The sequence below is a fragment of the Jaculus jaculus genome, chromosome 10, assembly GCF_020740685.1.
Source record: "Jaculus jaculus isolate mJacJac1 chromosome 10, mJacJac1.mat.Y.cur, whole genome shotgun sequence".
NCBI classification, from domain to species: Eukaryota; Metazoa; Chordata; class Mammalia; order Rodentia; family Dipodidae; genus Jaculus; species Jaculus jaculus.
The window spans coordinates 93,362,110-93,389,875 of record NC_059111.1 but is presented as its reverse complement, the minus strand read 5'-3'; the positions used below and the strand labels follow the sequence as shown (position 1 = coordinate 93,389,875).

The 27,766-nt window shown below is 50.1% G+C and overlaps 1 protein-coding gene across 1 annotated transcript in view; it reads left to right on the top strand.

The window, feature by feature from the left end:
• Plxna4 (plexin A4) overlaps positions 1 to 27,766 on the top strand; it is a 533,417-nt gene that overhangs the window by 446,196 nt on the left and 59,455 nt on the right. Inside the window, exons 12-20 of the mRNA XM_004661200.2 lie at positions 326 to 516; positions 4,355 to 4,506; positions 8,253 to 8,370; positions 16,381 to 16,517; positions 18,450 to 18,614; positions 22,102 to 22,195; positions 22,649 to 22,888; positions 24,293 to 24,439; positions 25,351 to 25,585. Of these exons, the coding sequence (XP_004661257.2) occupies positions 326 to 516; positions 4,355 to 4,506; positions 8,253 to 8,370; positions 16,381 to 16,517; positions 18,450 to 18,614; positions 22,102 to 22,195; positions 22,649 to 22,888; positions 24,293 to 24,439; positions 25,351 to 25,585 (1,479 nt within the window). The remainder of the gene's footprint in view (positions 1 to 325; positions 517 to 4,354; positions 4,507 to 8,252; positions 8,371 to 16,380; positions 16,518 to 18,449; positions 18,615 to 22,101; positions 22,196 to 22,648; positions 22,889 to 24,292; positions 24,440 to 25,350; positions 25,586 to 27,766) is intronic.

Below are 27,766 nucleotides of genomic sequence, written 5' to 3'. Positions count from 1 at the left end.
ATCCTTGGGCACGTAGCATCCCATCCCAGCATCCTAGCAGTTACCCATGTCTCCCTTGGGCTCCGTGTCCCTTCACTAGCTTCTCTGTGTCCTCCTGGGCATCTTCCCTCTGCAAAGATCGAAGGAGGTCAGCTGTTCCCACGGAGGCCTTTGCCCTGGTCTGGGATTCGATTTTGCTCTTTGCTGCTTCAGAATGGCTAAGGGGGCAAAGCTCTTTTTTGGTCCCGTCATCCCAGGCTGGGACGATGCTCCTTTGTCTTGGTCCCCGGACACTCCCTGCCCTTCCCCCACCCCAGAGCACCTCTTTGCCCCTGTGCCCCTGCAGTTTACCTCTACAAGTGTGGCGCCATGCGTGAGAGCTGCGGGCTGTGCCTCAAAGCCGACCCAGACTTCGAGTGTGGCTGGTGCCAGAGCCCCGGCCAGTGTACCCTGCGCCAGCACTGTCCTGCCCATGAGAGCAGGTGGCTGGAGCTGTCAGGTGCCAACAGCAAGTGCACCAACCCTCGCATCACAGAGGTAAGCCAGGGCTGGGCCTGTAGTCCCTACCCATTCCATTGTCACTGAGACGCTATGATTTGAATGTGAAAGGTCCCCGCCACAAACTTCATCTCCAAATGGTGGCATTGCTTTGGGAGGATGGGAAACCTTTAGGAGGCTTGCAGGAGGAAGTGGGTCACTGTAGGGTAAAGACTGAGGGTTATAGCCCAGATTCCATCTGAACACTCTGCTTCAAAGCCAATGCCACGCATACACAGTGCCACATGCTCTTGCCACCGTGAACAGAGCCCTCTGGTTCACCATGATTAATCCTTTGACTCATCCCTCCTGCCCCCCAAAAATCCTTCTGCCCTAAAGTTGTTTCTGTCAATTATTTTATGACAGCAATAAGAAAAGAAACCAATCTATGAGGCCATTTAGGCGTTCCATCTATGAATTTGTTTTGGTGGGAACACAGTTCAGCCCATCATGCCTATGAAAGTCATGGGTCAGAGCTGTGCGCTTACAATGACCTGAGCATAAAGAAAACAGCGCCACCTCCCGGGTCTCCTGGGTCCTGCAGTCCTTGTGGTAAGGGGATGCCAACTCGTAACCCTGTACCACACAAGGATGGGTTAGAGCAGGAAGAGCATCAGCTTTGTTGAGTGAACCTGAGTGAACAGTCTCGCCCACCTCAGGATGGCCCTCATAGTATGGCCTGTACCTCTGATCCTTCATTTTCCATATCCTTGGTGGTCTAGACACTGGGAGTTTCTCTCAGCCCTTCCATTCAGTGCCCTGTGCGGGGTGGCTTTTAACAGTGATTCGCAGGCTGGGGGACATTTTTGGCACATGGACCCAGGTCAGGTGAACATCCCTCTACCCACTGCCTCATGTTCCCCCATCTCTCCTTCCCAGCCTGCCTGCATCCCCCGCGCCTCTTCCGTGGAACCACGGTTCTCATGCCTTTAATAAGAAGTCATCCCTGGGGCCAAAGCACGTGCCAACTTATGGTGTGTTGGGTCCAATCAGCACAACTTGCTTTCTTGCTGGCCCAAGTCCATGAAAATCACAGGGAGGAGGTGGGAAACTAAAGAAGGGAGGCTGCTTACAGCTTCTATCCTGGCATCGGGCTTCCCCAGGGAACCACTCCTGAGCCAGAGATAAAACTCCTTTTACAGGATGACAAGCCAGAGCTAGAACCACATGTGGGCACCCCCACCAGGTGCCAGGGGTATACTGGGGACCAGCCGTATGGGCAACCATTAGAGGGGAGAGCCGAGATACACTCTGATTATCTTCTCTGTCTGCCCACTCTCCTTACCCAGAAATGGGCCCGCACCTCCAAGGAAGCTATTTTCCACACTGCCACAGAAACATGCATGTAAACTCACATCCATGTGCACGTGCACGCATGCTCACCCAGGGGATGTGTCAGAGGCAGGAGCCTGCCAGACTGTTGTAGGTGAGCAGACGCCCCTAGCAGAACTGCTACTAGGGACCCACCCAACACAGTGATTTTTGTTCCCCCAACTTTAACCTTCACCCCAGGACAGAGTCCCAAACACAAGCCTTGCTAGGAAGCGTAGTAGGGCATGTTAAAAAGGGCTAGAGGGCTGGAGAGATGGCTTAGCGGTTAAGCGCTTGCCTGTGAAGCCTAAGGACCCCGGTTCGAGGCTCGGTTCCCCAGGTCCCACGTTAGCCAGATGCACAAGGGGGCGCATGCGTCTGGAGTTCATTTGCAAAGGCTGGAAGCCCTGGCGCACCCATTCTCTCTCTCTCCCTCTATCTGTCTTTCTCTCTGTGTCTGTCGCTCTCAAATAAATAAATAAAAAATTTTAAAAAAAAGGCGTGCGCCACCACACCCAGATTAAAAAAAAAGGGGGGGGGCTAGAGGCTCTGACCATTCGATACTTCCACTGCATGACCCAGCTATAGGACCAGGGACAGGAGAGGGTCCTTCCCTGACATATGGGATCACATCAGCTGTCCAGAGCCCCCATTTCAAAGTGACTGAATCCCAACATTCTAGTTGTGGATTGTAACACTCATGGCAACATCTTGGGGTGGGGGGAGGCCCTTCACTCTGACCAGCATACCAGGGTAAAGTGAAAGTTAAGTCCGTCTGTATGAGAAACCCAGCCAACTGTGAAGGCAAAGAAAGATGTCACAAATGCCCCTAACTCCAGCAAGATGGAGGGAGAGTGGGATAGATATGGTTTCTAAGTCATGGTGCTGCCCTGGCAGTCAGGATGGAGGATGGGGGATCAGATATGAATAACGGTCATCACGAAAGAAGTGCAAGAGGGGCCTGTGGAGGTGGCTCAGCTGGGTAAGAGCGCTTGCTGTGCCTGACCTGACCTGCGTGCAATTCCCGGCCACCCATGTACGAAGCTGGGCACGGCCAGGCACCCTTGTAGCCCTCACTTCTATGGACAGTGGAGACCAGGGAATTGCTGGTCAGCCAGTCCGACTCAAAGAGACAACTTTAGGTTCAGTGAAAAAGTCTGTCTCACTGGGCGTGGTGGCGCATGCCTTTAATCTCAGGAGGCAGAGGTGGGAGGATCGCCTTGAGTTCAAGGCCACCTTGAGAGTACATAGTGAATTCTAGGTCTGCCTGAGCTAGAGCGAGACCCCCTACCTTAAAAAAACAAACGAACAAAAAAAAACGACTAGAGAGATGGCTTAGCAGTTAAGCGCTTACCTATGAAGTCTAAGAACCCCAGTTCGAGGCTCGATTTCCCAGGTCCCATGTAAGCCAGATGCACAAGGGGGCGCATGCGTCTGGAGTTTGTTTGCAGTGGCTGAAGGCCCCGGTGCGCCCATTCTCTCTCTATCTGCCTCTTTTTCTCACTTTCTATCTGCTGCTCTCAATCAAGTAAATAAAAATAAACAAAAAATAAATAAAAGTTTATCTCAAGGAAACAAGCAAACGAGCAATAAAAGAAGGACAGCCAACCCTCTCCTCTGGCCTCTCTGCATGTGTGTGCACACACATGAATACACCACACACACCATACTGTACATACTACACACACACACACACACACACACACACACACACACACACGAAAGGAACATAAGAAGGTGTTTTACAATTTTTTTTGGAGCACCAGGTGTGGTGGCGCATGCCTTTAATCCCAGCACTCAGGAGGCAGAGGTAGGAGGATTCCTATGACTTTGATGCCACCCTGAAACTACATAGTGAATTCTAGGTCAGCCTGGGCTAGAGCATGACCCTACCTCAAAAACCAAAACAACAACAACAACAACAACAAAAAACCAGAATTTCTTTGGAGAGACCGGACATCTGATTATTATGGGGAAGGGACATCTGAGGAGGATGGAAATGTAGGTGCGATGTTCCTCAACATGCGTGGCTCTGGGTTGTTAAGAGTTTTATTTATTTTTCTTTCTTTTGAAAAATATTTTATTTTTATTTATTAATTTATTTATTTGACAGAGAGGGAGAAAGAGAGAGAGAATGGTCGCGCCAGGGCCTCCAGCCACTGCAAACGAACTCCAGACACGTGCGCCCCCTTGTGCATCTGGCTAACGGGGGTCCTGGGGAAACAAACCTGGGTCCTTTGCCTTTGTAGGCAAATGCGTTAACTGCTAAGCCATCCCTCCAGCCCAAGAGAGTTTTACTTTTATGCCAGGTGTCTACCCCGACTTTCTCTGAGTTAACCAGTAACACAATGTTCACTTTCATTGTGACGGGTAGACGTATCAGGAGCTTTGAGCTTTGGCCCCAGGACCATACAGACTGCTTTACCTTAGGCTGTAGCCTATGGTCAGCCGTGACCTTCTTGGTCCTTCAAGTAGGTGGCGGTGCGTCTTGGGACCTTTCATGACCAACCTTTCTCCATCCCTACAGATTATTCCAGTGACAGGTCCCCGGGAAGGGGGCACCAAGGTCACCATTCGAGGGGAGAATCTGGGCCTGGAATTTCGGGACATCGCCTCGCACGTCAAGGTGGCAGGTGTGGAATGCAGCCCCTTGGTAGATGGTTACATCCCTGCGGAACAGTAAGTGACAGTTTCCTGAGCCATGGGGCGGGGGAGAAGCAGCAGTGCAGGCTCCCGGCGCCCAAACGCTTAGTGACCAGAAGTTTTTTTTTTTTTTAATTTGGATTTCTGTTTCCTTTCCTTCTAATTTTGAAATATTTTCCTATACATGAGATATCGTGGTGATGGGACCCATATCAAACACCAGATTCATTCATGTTTTAATATATACATTATATACATAGCTTGAAGATGATTTTATACTATATTTTATGTAGTTGCATGAAAAAAAAAGTCTCATAGTATAAAAGTTTCCAAGTATGGTGTCATGTTAAGGCTTCAGCAGTTTCAGATTTTGGAGCCCGGCGTGGTGGGGCACACCTTTAATCCCAACACTTAGGAGGCAGAGGTAGGAGGATCGTGTGAGTTTGAGGCCACCTTAAGACTACGTCATGAGTTCCAGGTCAGCCTGGGCTACACTGAGACTCTACCTCAAAAAAACAAACAAAAGAAAAAAAAATATTAGCCAGTTGTGGTGGTATACATCTTTAATGCCAGCACTTGGGAGGCAAAGGTAGGAAGATCACTGTGACTTTGAGGCCAGCCTGAGACTACAGAGTGAATTCCAGGTCAGCCTGGGCTAGAGTGAGACCCTACCTTGAAAAAAAATATCAGTTTCTGATTTGGGATTCTTCAGAAGAGACATGCTCAACCTGAGCTTGGACCTGCCAGGTTAACAACACACGTACTCAGAGCCGAGCCGTGTGGAAGAGAAGGAAAAATGTTCCTAACATTTTAGGGTGTGCCACCCCACCAACTCTCTATCCTATATGCAAACTGTCATAGTCTGGGGAAAGTAGACAGAAAATAGCTGGGAGAAAATTGACTGCTACTAACTTGGGGTATAGAGAGAGAAAGAACGAAATTACAGCCAGCCAGGGAAACTTAGGTTCAATTCCCAGCATTGTCTCTATTGCCTTGTGCGGCTCCCCCATCCCAAAGCTGGCCCTGTGTTCATCTCCCTGGAAGCTGAAAATGAAATTCCGCATGGAATTGGGTCGGTAGATGCTCTGGGTTATTTTTCTCTTTACAGACTATGCTGGCTCACAGCAAGGGTAGGGGGATCCATTCAGCAGGTGACCTTGACCTCTAACCTTCACAGTGGAGGAGATCCATGACACGTGCATTGCCTTGTAAATAAGTAAACACTATTTTCCAGCCCAGCAAATACTACCATGAAACGTTTACCAGCACGGAGCAATCTGTATTCTACACCACCTTGCCATGCCTGCCAGAGGGCAACCTCATCACCAGTCCTGTGTGTGTGTGTGTGTGTGGGCATGAGGTGCTGGATACTGGCAAGGCCTCCCACAGGGCCATCAGGCTTCCTGGAGCTTGTCAGATTGAATGATTCTGAACCACGTAGGAACCAATACGTGCCACTCCTCCTGACTTTTATCAGGGATTTCCCAAGGTGGTCATAGCAAGTGAGATGACCTGAGGGCTTCAGTCTGGGTAGGACTTATCCCCCACATGACCTCCAGATCTTTCTGTAATCAAACCAAAGCAGCTGTTGTTGCTGGTGCATCATGATATGGGGCAGTTTAATATTCCCTACTCTGGACCAGGCATCAAAATCGTTATAAAGGGCTGGAGAGATGGCTTAGTGGTTAAGGCACTTGCCTGAGAAGCCTAAGGACCCAGGTTTGATTCCCCAGGTGCACAAGATGGCACAAGCATATGGAGTTGTTTGCAGGGGCTAAAGGCCCTGATGTGCCCATTCCCTCTCCCTCAATCTAATTGCCTCTTTCTCTCTCTCAAATAAATAAATACAATATATGTTTTTTAAAAAAAAGACCTTGTTAAAGCCAAATGATTAAAGGATGGAAATGCCAGTTAGGTCCACGGAATGAGATGGAATACCCAAAGAAAGAATGCTGGTATAGCTTTATTATATGACGAGAGTGAGTTGAAATCAACAAGGAAAAGCAAGATTGCTCAATAAGATGGCACTGCTTCAGGCTATAAACAGTATAGCAGGTCCACATGACACACCAAAATAAATTCCAGCTGGATTAGAGAGTTTAGGTAAATAGTGAAAGTTGAAGGATTTGTAGAAAACACAGGTGAGCATTTGTTTGATTTGTGTGAAGGAGAAGGTTTCTAAGTATGACTACAGAAGAAAACATGAAGGAAAAGATGAGGAGCTTTGAGTAAATATGACTTTAAGACTTGTACACAGAAAAACATTGTAAGGGCTGGGAAATGGCTCAGCAGTCAAAGGATTCCCTTGCTAAACCTGCTGGCCTGGGTTTGGTTCCCCAATAGCCACATAAAGCCAGATGCATAAAGTGGCACGTGAGCCTGGAAGTTTTTGCAGTTGCAAGAGGTCTTGGCATGCCCATACTCTCCTTTTTTTTCTTTTTTTTCTTCCTCTCTTGAAAATAAATAAAAAAAAATAATGAAAAAAAAATCATTGTAAAAAATAAATAAAAAATAAAAGTGAATGATAATGTGGTTGTACCCTATCACAGTTAATAGACACTTTTCTTCTTTTGTTATTTTGTTTGTTTCTTTGTTTTGTTTTGTTTTTTGAGATGGGGTCTCATTCTAGCCCAGGCTGACCCGGAATTCACTATGTAGTCTCAGGGTGGCCTTGAACTCACGGCAATACTCCTACCTTTGCCTCCCAAGTGCTGGGATTAAAGGCGTGTGCCACCACGCCCGGCCAATAGATACTTTTCTTAATGGATAAAGAGGCTTTATAAGCAAGTACCTTTAACCATTCAGCAATCTTAAATTTTTTTTTTTTTAATATTGTTCTTTTGGTGGGGGCAGGGTCTCAATTTAGACAAGGCTTACCTGGAACTCATTCTGTAGCCTAAACTGGCCTCAAGCTCTCATACTGATCATCCAACCTCAGCCTCCTAATCTCTAGGATTAAATCGTTCAACCATAGCCTTTTAAATGCTGGGATTAAAGGTGTGAACCACCCACCACACCTGGCTTTTAAGTATTTACTTATGTATTTGTGTGCCCATTCCCTCTCTCTCTCTTTCTCTCTCGCTCTGTCTGCCTCTTCTGTCTCTCTCTATCTCTCAAATAAACAAATATTTTTTTTAAAAAAATTAAATTTAAAAGCATGTGTTTTCACACCTATCTATGTACATACTTGTATATAATTAGATGTGTGTATACATCTACAACATTTATGTTTATGTACATGCATATAAAGTACACATACATGTTTAAGTATTTACATATATGGACGTGTATAAGCATAGTAGCCTCTCCCCGTGCCCATGCGGGATGGATCTCAAGGCCTCCTACAGATATCAAAAGCCAGGATGCTCAAGGGGCTTTCCACCAAACAGTTCAGTATTGCCAACAACCTGTGCACAGCCTCTTGCATGCTTTGGAGACTTGATGGTACCTATACACATTGGGACAAGTTGCTTACCTTTCCTGTGTCCCTGGGGAACACTCACACACATCCGTAAGGGTAATCACACTAAGCTCTTCTGCGCATGTGCACACATCAGTACTTCCTAGAAGCTGGGCTGGCTAGGAGCACGAAGGATACCCCTAAAGTAGCTCAAACAGTGGGAACAGGAGGTCCTAAGAGGAACCTGAGAACCTTATGTCAGTCCCCAGGACTCAGAGCTGAGGGGCCGTGGGTAGGTCACCTTATCGCTCTGAACTCTGCCGTGGATACAGGCAGTAGCTGTGAGCCCCGCGGCCCATGGGGTCTTCCTTCCCTCCTGCAGGATCGTATGTGAGATGGGAGAAGCCAAGCCCAGCCAGCACGCGGGCTTCGTGGAGATCTGTGTGGCCGTGTGTCGACCTGAGTTCATGGCCCGCTCCTCGCAGCTCTATTACTTCATGGTGAGTCCTGGCCACCCGAGGCCTGGCTGGGTCCAGGCCACAGCCGCTCTCGTGGCCACCCTTGTGGGTCCCTTCTAGACCTCTGAGCCAATACAGGGTAGAGGGATCCATGCCCACCCACCATGCTCAGGGGAGCCCTGTCCTACGCCTTGACGTCGGAAAGACCTCGCCTGAAATCCAGATGTTGCTGGGCCGCCCTGTGCTGCTTTGGCCCTTGGGTCCCAATCTCCCTGTGTAGTCTAGTGGCAGGGTGGTGTGGAAGAGAAGTGAGAGCGTAAGCTTTGTGGGAACTCCATAAAATCGTGCCCAGACTCCTCCACTTCCTAAGTGAGAGAACTCAACTTAACTTTGCTGTGTCTGCATTTGTTCATGTCTAAAGTCACAATGTTAATAGCATCTGTCCCCTAGTGTGGGGAAAATTCCATGGACTCTGCTTATTCCACATGTGTCCTACACGACCCAGGATTGCCCCACTCACTGATGCGCCCCGACTTTTCCCTACACGCCCTGTGCCCACCATCACAAGTAGCCTGTCGCTTTCTTCTCCCCACCCACTTGCCATCATCCCCTGACCCTTTTAGCCCCTCCCTCACCTGTCCTGTACCCCATCCCACCTGCACACCCTACTGACCGCCCACCTCCCCGCTACCTACACCCTGGTCCCCACTTCTTATGGCTCCACCTCTGCAGGTCTCACCTGAGAGCGCCCACATCCCTCAGGTTCCCTCTAGCCCATGGGCCCTGCGCGTTGCCTGGCCAGCAGCTGGGAAGAGAGGACGGAGCTTTGAGAATCTTGCAGCCTGATAATTTCCAGGATAGAGGAGACACACGAGCATTGTCCCTGTCACGCCCCAATACTTTCAGAGCTAGACTTCTCAAATCAATGATGGTGGTAATGGTACAGTTTTCTCTGAATTATGGCTGCTCTTGGAAGTCAGAATCCGGAAGTGATGGATTTTGTATCTGGGCGTTAGGTGTCTGTTTTACCATTCCTCGTTCCCTTTCTCCCTCCTCTTTCTTCTTCTTCTTCTCCTCTCTCCTGGGTTCTTGTTCCTTCTCTCTTCCACTGACAGCAATGCACCATCCTGCCCAATACATCTCCCTGACTTTGACAAAGTGCTTGAATCATGTTGAATGTTCCACTATAATTTGATAGCCCTGGCTGACGAGCTACAGTGATCCCTAAGAGCTCACTCGACCCCTCTCTCAAAGGCCCATAGTCTGAGGGAGACAAGATCAAACACACACACACACACACGCGCACACACACACACACACACACACACACACGCACACATACACACACACACACACGGTTTTGGCCCCAGACTTGACCATGTTAAGGGAACCTCACAAGAATGCAGGTAACAAGCTCCTTCCACCTAGTCACAGCTCCCGCCCCTTGGGTGCTGCTGTCGCTGATCATACACCGAAGACCTAGGTAAGGAGGCCGAGGTAAGGAGGAAGGACATTGCTGTGTGGCCAAAGGAAGCCTGAATATCTACAGCCAGTCAACTGGCCAGGTCCTCTGTCATGTGGACCTCGGCATTGACACTGAATAGTAACCTTAAACCATGGACAAATGAGAGGGCTGGTATCACCAGAACCGCCCTTCCTCCCTGGGTGTCTACCTAAAAGGATGTGTGGCACCAAGCCAGTTCCTCAGAGGGGTCCTTTGAATAGAAAAGTGACATGGGTCACTGAGCATGGAACCCAATGGATATGTACACTGCCTTGTGGCACCTACTCTACTCCTTCATCACCTTCTTTCCCTCTCTCCCTCACTCCTTTCTTTTGGCACAAGTCTCTCTGGGTTAGCTTAATGTCAGGGACAGCCTCCCTGCCATGCTGGTCCCATATGAAAACCTGTGTCGGACAAACCATACCCCAGTGTATGAACAGTCCCGAAGACATGGCAGAGATCTGCCTGAGATCAAGGGGACTTTCTGATGTCAGCTATGGCTTTCTGCCTCCGTTCACCTCTGTGACCAGCTCAAAGGCCACCTGAACAGCATGTGTACATGGGTCATCAAGGCCGTGCCCCCACAAATAGTACGTCTTCCCCTCTTGCCCATCTCAGCCAGTGTCCTGACCCCAGGCCCAAGAACGTGGAGGACTTGGGTTCATGTTCCCTCGGTTCCTGAGGTCAACCCTCATGGAGTGTGTCCTGGGGGGCAGGGGGGGGGGTGTCTCACAGTCCCATTCTCTTTGCCACCACTAGAGGCTCCATTAATCTGTCCCCTGCCTTCGGCCTAAGCCACTGTAGTCCACCTTCTTCCATGGATGTGCCCCTTTCATCGTGGGGACCACCTGAAGAATCATCGGTGAGATGCTGTCCAGGTTCCTGGGCCAGCCACCACCCCACCCAGTTCATTTCTCCAGCCTTGACCTTCCCTGATGCACTTCAGCTGGCCGCCTTGACTCACCTCCCTCTTCTTCAGAGCCTCGACTCTGCTCCACTATGCAGCCTTTTTCCCGACTTGCAGACCTATGCAGGGGACACATGTGGCTCCTGAAGCTTGACTCCCTGTGGCATTCAGGATTTCTGCCAGCACCATCCTCAGGGGTCCTCTTTGGTTCTGCCCCTCTTCTCTGGCCAGTAAGTCTTTGCAAATAAAGTCAGGCCCTTCACTTCTACGCTAGCCTCCTTGGCGCGTGGCGCCACCGTGCGAATGAGGCTCTGCGGAGGGCCTAAGTGTAATGCCTAGACCCTCCTGATTCAGTGTGACCCAAGTGTGAGCTGGATCAGAAAGCTGCCCAGTGAGTCTGAGGTGCAGCCTGGGCAGAGGGCCACATGCCAAAGAGGATGCTGGCTGGCTGGGCAACCACCACCAGCCGCCCCAGAGCTCTGTGGTCTGTTCAAACTTTTCTAAAGAGCCTGTGTGGCTGACACCAGCAAGTCCCCTTGATCTCAGACAGATCTCTGCCATGTCTTCGGGACTGTTCATACACTGGGGTATGGTTTGTCTGACACAGGTTTTCATATGGGACCAGCATGGCGGGGAGGCTGTCCCTGACATAAAGCTAACCCAGAGAGACTTGTGCCAAAAGAAAGGAGTGAGGGAGAGAGGGAAAGAAGGTGATGAAGGAGTAGAGTAGGTGCCACAAGGCAGTGTACATATCCACTGGGTTCCATGCTCAGTGACCCATGTCACTTTTCTAGTCAAAGGACCCCTCTGAGGAACTGGCTTGGTGCCACACATCCTTTCAGGTAGACACCCAGGGAGGAAGGGTGGTTCTGGGGATACCAGCCCTCTCATCTGTCTCATCTGTCCCATGTGCACTTAGGGATGGAGTCCTGGAAGCCCCAGAGGCAGAGGTCCCCATGACTCTCTCATGGACAAGAAAAGGACATCATTCTCTCAGTTATGCTCCAAGCATCCCAGAGGCATCACTGTTCAGTGAGGAAGTACGCCTTGAACAACCGCACCCCATCACCCCCACCACACACACCCACAAACCCACAGAATCCCTCTCTTCCAGTGTCCTTGGACCGCCGCTGGGGAGCTGGGGAACGCCTTCCACAGGCTCCTCTGGCTCCATGCTGGGATTCCTTTCACGGTGCTTAGACTGAGGATGAGATTGGCAGATAAATGGGTTCAGTGGGCACTGGCTGGCATTTCCAGACTGTGTCTTGGAAGAAGGAATTGGACCGAGACACAGAGAGGAGCAGAGCAGGAAGAGCTTGTTAGTAAAAAAGACACACTTCCACGGAGGAAGAGGGCCGGAGCAGGAATGACGTTGAAGCTCAAGTGTCACCTGCTATACAAAGGATGGGAAGAGGGGTCATGTCTCTAAGGGTTTGCGGGCCATCTGCACAGCACTGGCCTTCTGACTGACTTGCGTGGCAGGCTCTGGAACATGCACTGGTATATTTCCTTAGCAACTTAAATCTCCATCCACAAGTGTCTGTTTTCATATTAGGACGAGCCACAGGCTACCAGCCAGTGGTTCCAGCCAGTCATCGGGGTTTTCATCGCAGGCTCGCTTTGCAGGCCCTTGAAGGAACGCCTTTCTGGGCCTCACTCTACTGCCTCGGGGCGGGGTGGGGGGAGCCTGAGTCTCAGTTTCCCTCCACAAATGCAGCTAGGCTTCCCTCCACAAATGCAGCTAGGCTTGGATGTGCAGTTTATTCACCCAAAACCCAAAGCCACCCAGATCAGCACCCTTGTCGTCGCTGGCTGTCCTCCCAGAGCTCCACGTACGTAGTATCCCTCCCCCACCCCTCGGTCTGGTCTTCCTGCCTTCATTTCTTCCCCAGGGCCAAGTAAGGAGCGAGCAAATAACGCAGAGTGTGATTTCCCGTGCAAACCCACCGTAAAATATTTATGAAGCGTGGCTTGAATAATTAATGGTTTCTCACAAGTCTAAACCATGTTTTCATAACATCCCCTCCCTAACCCTCCCTTGACAGTGCCCCTCCCACCAGTCCCTATGACAGGACCCACTGGAAGGCAGCCAGGGGTACTCTTGCCATTGGCCTGTCCTTCCCTGACCTTGACTTTCGACCTTTCTTTTTAGTCCCTGGGCAGATAGATTGTCCCTTCCCCTTTCTTTCCTCTCTGGGGGTGAGCTGGTGTGGTGGGGGGGAGGCAAAGCCACCCTTTGAAAATGTTGCAGACTTGCTTACTGTAAAGCCCTCCGTTTCAAGACCACAGAAGAAAATTGGGCACACTAACTACAGGAAAAGAGTAAGGCCAGGGAGATTTATTTTGAGAAAGAGGTGGGGAAAAAGCCTCTAAGTGTCAGAGCAAGCACACTTCAGATGTCTATCTGATTCCAAAGAGAGAGAGAGTTGGGCTTTCTGAGTTAGCGCTCCAAGCAGAGAGGGTCTTGGTTTTGGGGGGCAGTATTATCTCCTTCGGGGTAACTATTCCTTCTACCTCCTTAGCATGTCTTTCGGTGAGGGGTGGTCTCCTGAGTGATTGACATGCCTCTGCCCTCCTCCTTTTCAAGCCAGACACTGAGGCTGGGTCCCTCCTTCAATAACTTCCCAGCCTCCTGGTGTCTTCCGAGCTCCAGACATTCAACAGAATGAAACAAGAGACTTATGGGAGAAGAAAATGGTCAGGAACCTTGGCAGCAAATCACTTTTTTTTTGGCCTATTTCCCTAATTGTGTGACCAGAGATGCACAATATCTTCTCTTGAGTCACACAGCGATCCAGACAGAACCTTGTCTGTCCAGCAGCAGAGCTGTGACTTCAAAGCTAGCCGATGAATTAGCGGGGTCCAGAGCCACACATGCCCTCAGGTGTATGTCACCCGTGCACCCTGCTGGAGAGCTGAGCGAGCTGGGCGCATCGCAAGCGGGCAGTGGGTGTTCAGGCTCCCCACGGAGGCCTCCCTTACGAAAGTTGCCAGCTGCTGGGTGAGCCAAGTGGGTTCAAGTTCAGCTGTGAGTTCTTTGGGGAGGGGCCTGGCTGGGAAGGGAGAGGGAAATCTTCATTTAAATGCAGATACAGACTTCTCACCTGGGACCAGGGAAAGTTTTTCCATTAAAATGCTAATGAAAGAACAAACTACAACTTCAAATCCCAAGCTGTCTGGGCTTGCCTCCCTGCCCCCACCCCCTGCCGCTCCTCACCCTCCATCCGGGAAGGGGATCTGGGAGCAGGTTTGAAAGCTGATGACCTTTCTCTGAGGTCTCCTCACACATCTCCGCTCAGGACCTCAGGGTGATTCTCTGGAGAGGCCGGTAGGACCCATAAGTCTCCGTCCCCAAAGCCAGGAGAGACATCGCTGGAGAGATGGCTGGGAACTAGGGTCCACAGTCAGATCTCACTTATGCTACTCTTTAGCTGTGTAACCTTTGGGGAACTTACTTAACAGCTCTGAAACTCATCTGTGAAATAGGTAATGCTAGTTATTCTACAGAACTGGTTGAGCGATTAAATATGTATATAAACCTGTATCGATGTATCACGAGAAATGAATCCTGACCCTTAAAAATCAGGTCCTAGGGGCTGGCGGGATGGCTTAGCGGTTAAAGCATTTGCCTGTGAAGCCAAAGGACCCAGGTTCGATTTCCCCAAGACCCACATAAGCCATATGCAAAAGGTGCTACACGATTCTGGAGCTCATTTACAGTGGCTGAAGGCCCTGTGGTGCCCATTCTCTCTCTTCCTCTCTCTCTCTCTCTATCTGCCTCTTTCTCTTTCTCAAATAAATAAAATAAGTAATTTTTTTTTTAAGATCAGTACATAGCAGCTACTATTACTGCCATTATTCAGATAGCAATAATAGTGTTAGGGCAAGATTGAAAATGAGGTGGAGGGGAGTGAGTGGAAGCCAAGGACACCTCAGAATCCAGAGGGCCCTTCTGCTGCCCACTCCTTTCTGGGTGGCAAGAGAGTCCCCATCTGAACACCTGTACCAGGTTTTAGCGCTATAGTTTTAGGCTCATGGGGTGGGCAGTGGAGGGCCAAGGTGGCCGGTTTCTTGGGTGCAGGGTTTTATTTTACATCAGGATAGACTCCTGTGACCTGAAAAAGGAGGAGGCTTCGGATCCGATGAGTCACAGAGAGAAAAAGATTTTTGGATCCCTCCCCACAAAAAAGAAAATATGTCATTGTATTGTATGTTAGTGGGAGTAGGGAGGGAAAGGACGGGTGGAGGGAAGGAAAAGGATGGAGACCCAAAAGAGAGCCAGTGAGGGTTGGGGAGAGGAGAGAAACTGCTCTGTGCTGGTGGGCGGGGGTGGGGAGATGATTTTCCCTCTTACTTATTTATTTATTTATTTGAGAGCGACAGAGACAGAGAGAAAGACAGATAGAGGGAGAGAGAGAATGGGCGCTCCAGGGCTTCCAGCCTCTGCAAACGAACTCCAGACGCATGCGCCCCCTTGTGCATCTGGCTAACGTGGGACCTGGGGAACCGAGCCTCGAACCGGGGTCCTTAGGCTTCACAGGCAAGCACTTAACTGCTAAGCCATCTCTCCAGCCCTTCCCTCTTCTTAACAACAAAGATGTCTTCAAGTATCAAACCAGGAGGCAGCTCCACAGTGCCAAGGCTAGCTTGGCCAGGTAGTAGGTGTTAGGTCTGGACAGGCTCCCAAAATGGAGTTACCAAGGACAGCAGGATGTCCACAGACATAAGGAAGTGAATTATCCACATTCTTCAAGAAACCAACCAGCCATTATCCCTTCCTTGCCTATCAATGCCCCCAGGTCATGGTTTCCTGACCCCTTATCCCCTAAGTCACCTCCTCACTGTTCTGGTGTCACACCCTGGCTATCTTAGGGCTCCCTACAGGAACCTTTCTCATTCAGCTTTTCCCCTTCCTTACCTTCCCCCTCAACTGACACCCTATAAAGCCCACTATCTGGGCTGGAGAGATGGCTTAGCAGTTAAGGCACTTGCCTGCAAAGCCAAAGGACCCAGGGTCAATTCTCCAGGACCCACGTAAGCCAGATGCACAAGGGGGAGCACATGCGTCTGGAGTTTGTTTGCAGTGGCTGGAGGCCCTGGCATGCCAATTTTCTCTCTCAGATAAATAAATAAAATATATTTTTTAAAAGCCCACTCTCTGAAAACTCAGGTTGGCTGTGCTCCTCTCTTGTGAGACAACCCTGGCAGCTCTTGCTTTTCCCAAGTAAAAGCTTTCATCTTTGCCCCAGAGTGGTCCTGCATGGTCTTGGTATCGCTCCCGGGCTGGAGAAATGGCTTGCCTGCAAAGCCAAAGGACTCAGGTTCAATTCCCCACGACCCACGTTAGCCAGATGCACAAGGGCGCATGTGTGTCTGAGTGTTGGCAGCAGCTAGAAGGCCTGCGGCGCCCATTCCCTCTCCGTCTCGCTTTCTCCCCCTTCCTCTTTCTCTTGCTCTCAAATAAATAAATAAATAAATAAAAATAAAAACAAATCTTTAAACATAAGAAAAGAACAAACAGCTGCCAGGGGCCATCGTGAGTAGATTCCAGAAGGTAGTTCTTGAAAGGCTTGTGGATCACCGCCTTCGGCCTGCCCCAGCCTCCTCCAGCTTGACCCAGTCCCCCTTCCTTTCTCTGCAGACGCTGACTCTCTTAGATCTGAAGCCCAACCGGGGGCCCATGTCTGGGGGCACGCAGGTGACCATCACAGGCACCAACCTGAATGCGGGCAGCAACGTGGTGGTGACGTTTGGGAAACAGCCCTGTCTCTTCCACAGGTAATCCCAGGGCACTGCACAGGGGAGGGGACCAGACAGACAAACTGACCTGGGGGAAGACAGGTTTGGGATCCCACAGAGGTGCCCAAGGGACTGACTCTTCTCTATGTTTATCCTTTCAAGTCCCACAAAAAGAAAGAGGGTGCTCTTTCTCTTTTTCAACCCCTCTCTGGAAGACTGCCCACTGTTTGACCCCATACCCTAGAGCAAGCCCTCTACAGGGGCCAGAGGAGACACAGCTGGTGCCCAGGCAGAAGGAGGAGTCTGGAAAGACCTAGACTGAGCTGAGCAGCTGATGGAGGCAACCTTGGACTGAGCCTCCCAGGGCTGGAAGCTTTCTTTCCTGTACTTAGCTCTGTGGCCCAAAGGGACAGAACTTCCCTAGACAGAAGCCTAGGGAGTAGGAACATCAAGAAAGGCTCTGGGAGATGTCACCAGCCCGAGGAGGGTGTGTTAGGCACTGTGACAAAGCCAATGTCAGACCAAGCCTTGCTTTACTGGTATCAGAGAAAAAGCAAAAACAAAAAACAAAAAAAAAAAACTTGTTTGACACTTTTGAAAATGGTAAGATGGTTTCGTTCAAGGAGACCGCAATGGGGTAAAAAGTATCCCAACTTTGGAAAATTGCTGGAGGCGATGACCAAGGCATTTTTGGTGTACTCACTTCTCAGGCGTCTCCCTGCAGGCGGACAGGCAGGCCAGGGGATCAGACAATAAGGACATTTGCTTTACTGGTTGCTGTAACCTGAGGCCTGGCAAGCTTAAGGAAGGAAAGGATTTACTTCAGCTTCTAGTTCAAGGGGGCACTTCTCATCATAGTGGGGAAGCTGTGGTATCAGGGGTGGGAGGCAGACTGATCGCCTGTCACCCACAGCCAGGAAGCAGTGGGTGGACATGTGGAGCCTCAAGACCAGCACCCCCCTCATTCCGTGAACCACTTCCGCCAGCAATGCTCCGTCTCTTGAAAATCCCACTAACCTCCCCCTACCCCCAAGCAGCACGTCCAGCTTGGAGACCAACTGCTCAACTGCATGAGCCTATGGGGGTCATTTCACATTCAAATCGCAATGAGGGGGGATCCTCAACAGGCTGATGTAGCTGGATCCTTGCTGAAAACAGGGCTAGGAGCGGGGCACAAGGACTGTGGCCTCTTGGAAAAGTTGACCCAGAGGAGCTTTTTTTTTTATTATTATTTTTATTAGCATTTTCCATGATTATAAAAAAAATCCCATGTTAATTCCCTCCCCCCCCCCACACTTTCCCCTTTGAAATTCCATTCTCCATCATATTACCTCCCCATCACAATCATTGTACTTACATATATATAATATCAACCTATTAAGTACCCTCCTCCCTTCCTTCCTCTTCCCTTTATGTCTCCTTTTTAACTTACTGGCCTCTGCTACTAAGTATTTTCCTTCTCACGCAGAAGCCCAGTCATCTGTAGCTAGGATCCACATATGAGAGAGAACATGTGGCGCTTGGCTTTCTGGGCCTGGGTTACCTCACTTAGTATAATCCTTTCCAGGTCCATCCATTTTTCTGCAAAATTCATTTTTCTTTACCGCTGAGTAGAACTCCATTGTATAGATGTGCCACATCTTCATTATCCACTCATCAGTTGAGGGCCATCTAGGCTGGTTCCATTTCCCAGCTATTATAAATTGAGCAGCAATAAACATGGTTGAGCACGTACTTCTAAGGAAATGAGATGAGTCCTTCGCATATATGCCTAGGAGTGCTATAGCTGCAGAGGAGCTTTTCTAAAGCTTGGTAAAAGAGTTCTCTGCCCCTGGTTCCAGAACTTTCCATCTCTGCAGCAACATGGGCAGCTTGCCTCTGAGAAACACGATGGAGTTTGGTGGCAGGGTTGAACCAGGGACAGCAGACCTTTTAACACTCCGGAGCCCAGCGCTCTGCCTTCCCTTCCAGGCGCTCTCCATCTTACATCGTCTGTAACACCACGTCCTCAGATGAGATGCTGGACATGAAGGTGACAGTGCAAGTGGACAGGGCCAGGATCCGCCAGGACCTGGTCTTCCAGTACGTGGAGGACCCCACCATTGTGCGCATTGAGCCAGAGTGGAGCATCGTCAGGTAGGAGTGGCCCACAGCCTCCCAGCTTCCTGCTTCCAGTTCCTAGTTCTCAAACACCAAGGAGAAGCCAGGCCCGGAAATCTCCGCTACTCTGGAGGGTGCTGCAGGAGAATCAGAAAACTCAGCATCTGCTTGGGCTACGTGCAGTGGACTCAAGGCCAGTCTGGGCAACTTGGTAAAACCCTGTGTCAAAACAAGACATTGGGCTGGAGAGCTGACTTAGTGATGAAGGCTTTTTGCCTACAAAGCCAAAGGACCCAGGTTCGATTCCTCAGGACCCACGTAGGCCAGATGCACAAGGCATGTGTTAGAGTTTATTTGCAGTGGCTAGATGCCCTGGTACACCCATTATCTCTCTCCCTACTTGCCTCTTTCCCTCTTTATTAAGTAAATAAATATAAATATAATAATAATAATAACAACAAACAAGATGTTAAGAGAGGGCTGGGGATGGACCTCAGTGGTAGAGTGCTTGCCAAACACTTTAAGACCCTGGCTTCAGTACCCTTTACCGGAAGAACAAAAGGGAAAAGATGAGTCTGGGTGCCTAGTCCTGCTTTGGGAACTGATGAACTGAAGTTGGCCCTCAGCTATCCCTAATTAGACGTCTTTCCTTCCTTCCTTCCATGGAAGCACCTCACTACAGGACCTAGTGTGGAGCTCTGACAAGCTAGCACCCGCTTTTTTTTGGTGGGGTGGCTCGGAGGCCACTTCCCCGTACCTACCCACCGAGGTGACAGTGGTCCCTCCCCTATGCCTCCCTGTGCCTACCTACTGAGGCGACAGTGGTCCCTCCCCTATGCCTCATGTCTGGCAAGTATGAACAGTCGTTCTGGTGTCTCTGGCTGAGGGATGTGGGAGAAGGTAAGAGATCAGGCCTGCTTGTCCTGGACCTTCTCTGGAGGGAATCTTGTCCTGACAACCAAGGTCCAGTCTGCACCCATCTCTGCTTCTGGGCCTCCTCACCGTCCCCTCTCGGTGCCCCGTGGCAGACTCTCCCAGAACAGAGTTATCCTTGTGCCTTACTGCTTCATCCTTGTCCAACATTAGTGCCCTAACTGAATGCTCTAGAAGGTGGAACCAGGTATTTGAGGCTGCTATAGGATGCACGTAGAATGGGGCCAGGTCCCTCAGTAGCTCATGTGGGGCAAGGCAAGATGCATATACTTCCTGGGCGTCTACCTGGGACTGGGAAACTTGGGGACCTCTAGGGTCTCTGGGGCATGTACTTCTAATGGAGTTTCTGGGGGTACTCCTTATGATCACCCCACAGCTGTTGTTCTGGGATACACTGGGAACAGAGTGCGGGCTTAAGATGGGAAGGAACAGTCTCCTCCCATTGCTTCCCCACAAGATGTGTTCGCAGCTCCTTGCCCTTCCTGGGGGTCTCTTCTGTGGACTTCCTCACAGGGCAACTAGAGAATTCAGTGAGATGCAGACTCTGTGTCCCCAGCTGGTCCGTGCTCCCCAACATCTGCTTCTAGTGGAGAAGGGAACCCCGGGCTGGGGGAGTGAGTAGGGATAGCATGAAGAAGTACTCTGCCTGGGTTGAGGCAAGGCCAAGTCCAGCCCAGGGAGCAATTGATCAACCTGGGCTCTGGGCCATATCTGGCTAGCAGCCTACTTTTGTAAATAAAGTTTTATTGAAGCACAGCTCTGCTTGCTGTGTCAGTATCGTCTACAGCTGCTCCCTCACAGCCACAGGATTGAGTGATTGTGGCAAGGACCATATGGCCTATGGGGCCATAAATATTTACTGTCTGGCCCTTTATAGAAAGCGTTGATCACCTTCTGCCTTAAGCCCAGAGGGAAGCAGCTTGGCTGCTGTGATGAGATATGACCAGAGGCTGTTTCCAGGCAGTCACTCTGTATGGCCCAGCCTAGAGGCTTTTAAGCCATGATCATAAGGCAGGTGAAGAAGTTTAGGCGCAAAGAGGACAGGAGGCTGTGAAAACCATGCCAGGCCTTGGTGGTCAGTCAGGAAGTTAACACAGTCCTTGTGTCTCATTCGAGAAGCTAGGTAGTGACGCTATGGGGGCATTCACAGCCTGCCTTATCTCAGTTCTTCCTCATATTGTCACAGAAATAGAGGCGCTGTATTTCCTGGCACTCAGCAGTGTCCCCAAGTACTGCTCACGTCCTGAGGGAGGTAGGAGACATGTTCTGAGGTGCCAGTGTTTTTGCTGACACTGAGGAAATCTGAGGATGGGGTGAGCTCTGCACCTGGTATGGCTTTGAGCTTGCTCACAAGTACCTGGGCTGCTTGAGGACAGCAATGCAGCCCCTTGTGATTTGTGGAATTGAGTAGATGGATGGAAATGAATGTGGGTCAGATGGTAAGGATTCCTTTTGGTTTGGCAAGAGTGTGTGTGTGATGTGGTGGGATGTGCATGCATGTGTATATGCATGCTTGTATTGGTATGGCTGTGTGTGTGAGAGAGAGAGAGAGAGAGAGAGAGAGAGAAAGAGCAAGCTTGTGGAGTCAGAAGTCAAGGTCAAGTGTCTTCCTCTGTCACTTCTCCACCTTGTTTTCTGAGGCAGGATCTCTCACTTACATCCTAAGCTCACTGATTCAGGTAGTTAGCTAGATAGTTTCAAGGATCTTTCTGGGTCCACCTCCCCACTGCTGGGATGATAACCATGAGCTGTCACGCCCAGCTTTGATATTGGCCCTGGGAATCCAAATTCCAGTCCTAGAGTTTGCGTGGCATACACTTTATCCATTGAGCCATCTCCCCAGTCTTGGTAAAGCTTCTTATTCACCAAGCCTAGGACTAATCACCCTATGGTATCCTACTTCAGAGAGCAGGGTTCTTCTCAGAGATACCCCTTGAGTAGAAATCAGGGCATGCTTCCCAGCCTCCCTGGAGACAGGGCAGGAACATCCTTTGAGAGTCCACCAAGGTGCGTGCCCTGAGCCCACCCCATCTGTGACCTGTGCCACTGCAGAATGTGGAGTACTTGAGCTTTGGAACGTGTCACGGCTGGGTTCCTGGGCCCATGCACTGTGGTTTACAAAGGTTTCCGCCACACTGAAGCCACCGAGGAAGATGTTTGTGTGATTATGGCTGTAGGAAACCGATTGTGCTCAGGGCCTGTGGAATCTTCTGGGGGCCACCATCACGTCAAACCATGGCCAGGGGTGCTGGGGGGGGGGCTGGGGGAGGAGACAGTAGACTCAGATCTGGGGGTGCTGTGCTGTCACATGGACCCCCACAGCTTGTCCACACTGCCAGCAAAGCTCAGTGTGGGATGCCATGGGCATCTGGTCATCCACACACCTCCCCGTAAGACTTCTGAGATCGTGATCACTACAGACACAGTCAGCTTGTCTTTGCCCCCAGTACATTATCATGACTCCTGGCTATTGTTCTCTTGTCACGGCTCATCCTGGTGGTCATCGTGGTCATGGTCATGGTCATGATCAAGTGTCCTCGCCTCCTCTATGCTTCTCAGTCACACAACCCCTTTCTTTCTTCTCGGGCAGTGGAAACACACCTATTGCCGTGTGGGGGACTCACCTGGACCTCATACAGAACCCACAGATTCGTGCCAAGCATGGAGGCAAAGAGCACATCAATGTGAGTCGGGTCGGCAGGGCCCAGGGGCTGCTCACTAGCTCATTATCCTCACAAAGTGGGGAGGGGGCATCCCAAGAGCTTAGGAAGGTCCCTAATCTGTACATGATGACCCACAGCATGGGACACCTCTGAGTGTGGAGTCGGGGAATAGACTCAAAGGTGCAGCCCTGGAGGGCCAATTCCTTCTAGAGGTTCTGGAGTTTCATTCCCCTGATGCCACCATTCCTTCCTAGCTTAGAAAATATCGGCCCTCTGTCACATATGCTACGCATGGGCAAAGCCAAAAGCTAGGTGAAAGCCACAGTTTGGAATTCATAAGTGCCCAAGCAGGAGGTCCTGGCATTCTCATTCATACTCCTCCTGTATCAGCCCCATGTGGGCTGGACAGTATCCTGGGAGACCCAGTGTAGAGTGCGCCTCACCCACTGTCCTCCTCTCTGGCTCCTCTCACAGATCTGCGAGGTTCTGAACTCCACGGAGATGACCTGCCAGGCTCCAGCCCTCACTCTGGGTCCTGACCACCAGTCAGACCTCACAGAGAGACCTGAAGAGTTTGGCTTCATCTTGGACAATGTCCAGTCTCTGCTCATTCTCAACAAGACCAACTTTACCTACTATCCCAACCCTGTTTTTGAGGCCTTTGGTCCCTCAGGAATCCTGGAGCTCAAGCCTGGCACCCCCATCATTCTAAAGGTAGAGTGAGCAAAGATGCAGAGATAGGATGCTCTTGCATGGATTGGGAGGGTCTAGTTACAGGAAAAGGGTGGAAGTCATAAGTTTCAGCTCAATTTCAGGACTGAAATCCCTTGCAGAGGGGCAGAGGGTGTAGTCTAGTCCACAACTCTGTTTATAGACCTCATCCACCCAGAACAAGCAGATTCACCTAAGCTGTTGGACTTATAAACCTTTGTCCTTACAGTCCAGAAGCTTTTAAATATATATATTTTTTGAGATATATATATATAAAATTTTAGAGAGAGAGAATTGGCGTTCTAGGGCCTCAGCCACTACAATTGAACTCCAAATGCTTGTGCCACCTAGTGGGCATGTGCGACCTTGTGCTTGCCTCACCTTTACGCATCTGGTTTACATGGGCTCTGGAGAATCAAACATGGGTCCTTAGGCTTTTCAGGCAATCGTCTTAATCACTAAGTCATCTTTCCAGCCAGAGACTTGGCAGTCACGAGCTCACACTGCTTCCTCCTGGGCAGCCCTTTGCAAACCACAGCTTAGCTTTCATTTGCAGCATGGATGGAAAGTTAATTTTCACTCATATGACAGTTTAAATATCCACTGGTAGTGATTGGCTGCAACTCTGTCAGGAGGAGACTGAGGCTGAATTCTAGATCAGCTGAAAAGAGCACTTTGAAATTGATTCCCCACTGGGAGAAAGAAGAGAGGACGGTAGTACATGTGGTATTTTTATCTGTTTTTTTTTTTTGTAATTGTTGTTGTTGTTACTGTCACAAAATACTTGACATCGGTACTTATGAAGAAAGAGAATGCAAGGGCACCCTAGGGGGAGCACATGTGAGTAGGAGAGGCCATTTGGTGAGTCAGGGAGCCATAGCACAAGGAGGGAACACTGGTGACCTCCCATTAGGCTCCAGCTCTTTTTAAAAATTAATTAATGAATTTATAAACACACACACACACACACACAGAGAGAGAGAGAGAGAGAGAGAGAGAGAGAGAGGGGGGGGGAGAGAAATAATGGGTGCTCCAGGACCTCCAGCCACTGCAAACAAATTCCAGATATGCATGCACCATCTTGTACATCTGGCTTTATATGGGCACTGGGGAATCGAACCAGGGTCATTAGGCTTGCAGACAAGTGCCTTAACTATTGAGCTATCTCTCCAGGCCTAGGCTTCAACTCTTAAAAGTTGAACCACCTTTTAACATCACTTATACCAGGGACCACACTCCCACCATACAGACATGCTGGAGATAAATCACACCCAACCCACTTCACGTGCCATAGATCCTTTGGACTTACTGTTGATGATGACTTCTTCCCCCAGCTCACCCACGGGATGGGAAGCAGTCATGGTCCTGACTGGAGGGTGGGGCGTGGGGTCTTTCCTGTCTGTCCAGGGCAAGAACCTGATCCCACCAGTAGCCGGGGGCAACGTGAAGCTGAACTACACCGTGCTGGTTGGGGAGAAGCCCTGCACTGTGACCGTGTCAGATGTGCAGCTGCTGTGCGAGTCCCCCAACCTCATTGGCCGGCACAAAGTGATGGTGAGGCTGGGAGAGTCCTATCGGGGATGGAGCAGGCATGAGAGATGCGGGGTTTGAGTGGCCCAGCAACCTCTGGGCCACCGTAACGTTCTAGAAGGGCTTCTGGCCCGCTGTGAGCTCTTTTCCCAGCTCCCCCATGCCCATGCTTCCTTTTCCCTGTCCCACTTCCCACTGTCCTCCCTGTTTTCTCATTCTTCTCTCTACTGGCTCCTGCAATGACAAGAGCAGTACAAGGCATTAAATGGAAGGATAAATTGTCAGGTACAAGAGAGCCTTTAATTATTATTATTTTTTTTTCTATTTTAAGAGAGATAGACAAAGAGGCAGAGAGAAAGAGAGAGAGAACGGGCACACCAGACCTTCAGCCTGCTGCTAACAAACTCCAGATGTGTGCGGCCCTTGTACACATGTGCAACGTGGCACGCTTGAGTCCCTGTGCATCTGGCTACGTGGGACCTGGAGATGTGAACTCTTAGGCTTTTCATGCAAGCGCCTTAATCGCTAAGCCATCTCTCCAGCCCAAGAGAGCCTTTAATAAGAGGACCAGCATTGGTCCAAAGAGGTTCATGATGTCATGTCCTGTTGCCCCCAACTCTGATGGGAGGGTGGAGCCCGTGGAATCCAGTCATTGGCACTGTCACTTTGTTTAGACCTCAGCTGTGCGCTGCTTCCTTATGAAGATGACAGAGCATCCTTTTGAATGAATGCATGAGCAGATTTTTTTTTTTAGTTGAAGGGAGATCTTGGACATCCATCCCTTCCCCTATTCCCATAAGGTTCTCTTCTGTTCTTCTGATCTGGTGAAGTTTCTCCTGGTAGGCGCACACCCTCAGCCTAACTTGGGGATCTTCTTCAGTCTGTTCTGTCCCCCCACCCACCCACCCAGCCCTCTCTTCTCCTGTGTCCCGCAGGCCCGCGTGGGTGGCATGGAGTACTCCCCGGGAATGGTGTACATCGCTCCAGACAGCCCTCTCAGCCTGCCCGCCATCGTCAGCATCGCCGTGGCTGGGGGCCTCCTCATCATCTTCATCGTGGCCGTGCTCATCGCCTATAAACGCAAGTCTCGCGAGAGTGACCTCACGCTGAAGAGGTTGCAAATGCAGATGGACAACCTGGAGTCCCGCGTGGCCCTGGAGTGCAAGGAAGGTACTAAGTGGTCATGTGCGCCCGTGCCCGGTGCTGGAGGCTGTCAGTGTGTGCATAAGTGCCCGTGTTATATATATATGTATGTATGTATGTATGTATGTATATATGTGTGCATATATATATATGGGGGGGGATATATAGATATAGATATAGATATAGATATAGATATAGATATAGATATAGATATAGATATAGATATAGATATAGATATAGATATAGATATAGATATAGATATAGATATAGATATAGATATAGATAGATATACCATGCCCAAACAAGCAGACTAGGAATGGTGGTGTTTATGTGAGTCAGTGTGGGTGTGTGGGTGTGGGTGGGTGTGTATGCACACGTGTATGTACCTCTCACACTCAGCAACTCAGAACCCAGGCTGGGCAGCAGTAGATGACATTGAAGGCCATGCAGGCTGGATCGCCCTGGGCCGGTGCTCGAGAGAGTGTGTGTGTGCGTGAGTGTGAATGCGCACGTGTGTGTGCGTGCGTGCGTCTTCTTCGCAGGCCCCTGAGCCGGGCTGCAGCGGGCTGTGCTGGAGGCTGGATACCTTCCTACGTGCAGTGTCGGTCCTCTAGGCCTCTTCCTTCAGCACGAAGAGGAGGCTGTAGGGGCTGATCCGCGATTTCCAAGGAAGGGCTCACAGCTGTTATCTGAACATGTTATAAAACCCCGCCAATGAAGTCAAATCAGCTGTATTAAACCCACGAAGGCATTTTAGCAGTCTGGACTTACTTAACCGCAGGACATCCTTGTGTGAGTCAACCTGGGAGGGAGGAGCCAGTGTTAATCCAGCCTGTAGCTGGGCTCCCACATCCCTCCAGCTCCTGCTGTGGGGAAGCCCAGCCACTTTTGATGGGGAAGCCACTCGTTCCGGTCCCTCTCCACATCCTTCAGTTGTCATCACGCTATCCGCCTTGTGGGACTGTTAATTACTGCCTTTTATTATATTTATGCTGCTTAATTTTTTTTTTCCTCCCGCAATGTACTCTTCCCTCTAATTAGGTGTAGTGATTAGAATCTCTTTTATGTGTGGCAGGCGGGAGGCTTGGGATGCTGGCAGTGCTGGGTGACTTAAAGGAAACTGCAGAGCTGGGGAAAGCTTCTCCTGGCCGTTTAAGCTCTCCTGGCCGTTTAAGCATAGCTATCAGGAGGAGGCAGCAGAGGGATCAGCCAGTAGAAAGGAGTCCAGCCCAGCCAGTGGAGGCCCAGGAGGGAGACAGCTATGCTCTGGGGTGGCAAGACGGCCTCTCACGGCATAGAACACTAAGGATTGGCCATAGCGTGTTTCTCATTGGTGCCAGCGCAGCTGGTGTGTGTTTGCAGCGTAGTTTAGATTCAGGGCAGGGGTCTTTGGGGACACTTCGCAGCCAGGATGCCATCTATCTCTAGATTCCGAAAAGACACCGGCCCAGGCCTGAACATACCTGAGCTTTGGATCTATAACCGCACACGTGTGCAGGTATCTATCCCACTACGTACCCTCCCTGACATGTTCACACACTCTTACACTCACACACACTTGTGCAACTGGCTCCTTCTCATACACACACTCCCACCCACCCCTTCAAACACAAACACGCGTTCCTCGTAATCTGTCTATGTCGCTGTGACCAGATGCCTGTCAGGAACAAGTTGTGCTGGGAAAGATTTCTTTTGCTCATGGTTTCAGAGGTTCTCACTATGGTGGTGGGAAGGGCATGGTGGAGCCCAGCTGTCTAGCTCATAGCAGATGGCAGAGGAGAATGGAAACAGGAAGGAGGCAGGGCAGGATGTAACGCCTATGGCTAATGGCTGCTGGGAGAGGGGAGTGAGGTTTATCAGTGGCAATTGCCTCTCCCATGACAAATGCCCTTCCACCATGATCATGCAAACAACAAAGAATAAAAGGCATAAAAGTAAGATGGGGGTTGATGGGGGAAGAAGAGAGGTAGGAAGGGGAAGGGTATAAGAGAGCGTAACTGAGAGGAATAAAATCAAAATATAATATGTACAAGTACAAAAATGCCAAAAATGAAAGCAAAATACAAGCGAATGAAAGCATTTTAAAAGATGCTGCCCCAAGCACATGTATCCAAACATGCCTCCAGGCAGGTCTCGCCTTCACCAAATCCACCGGCTCCTAACAATGTCATCATATTATGAACCCATCAAAGGGAAAAAAAAAAAAAA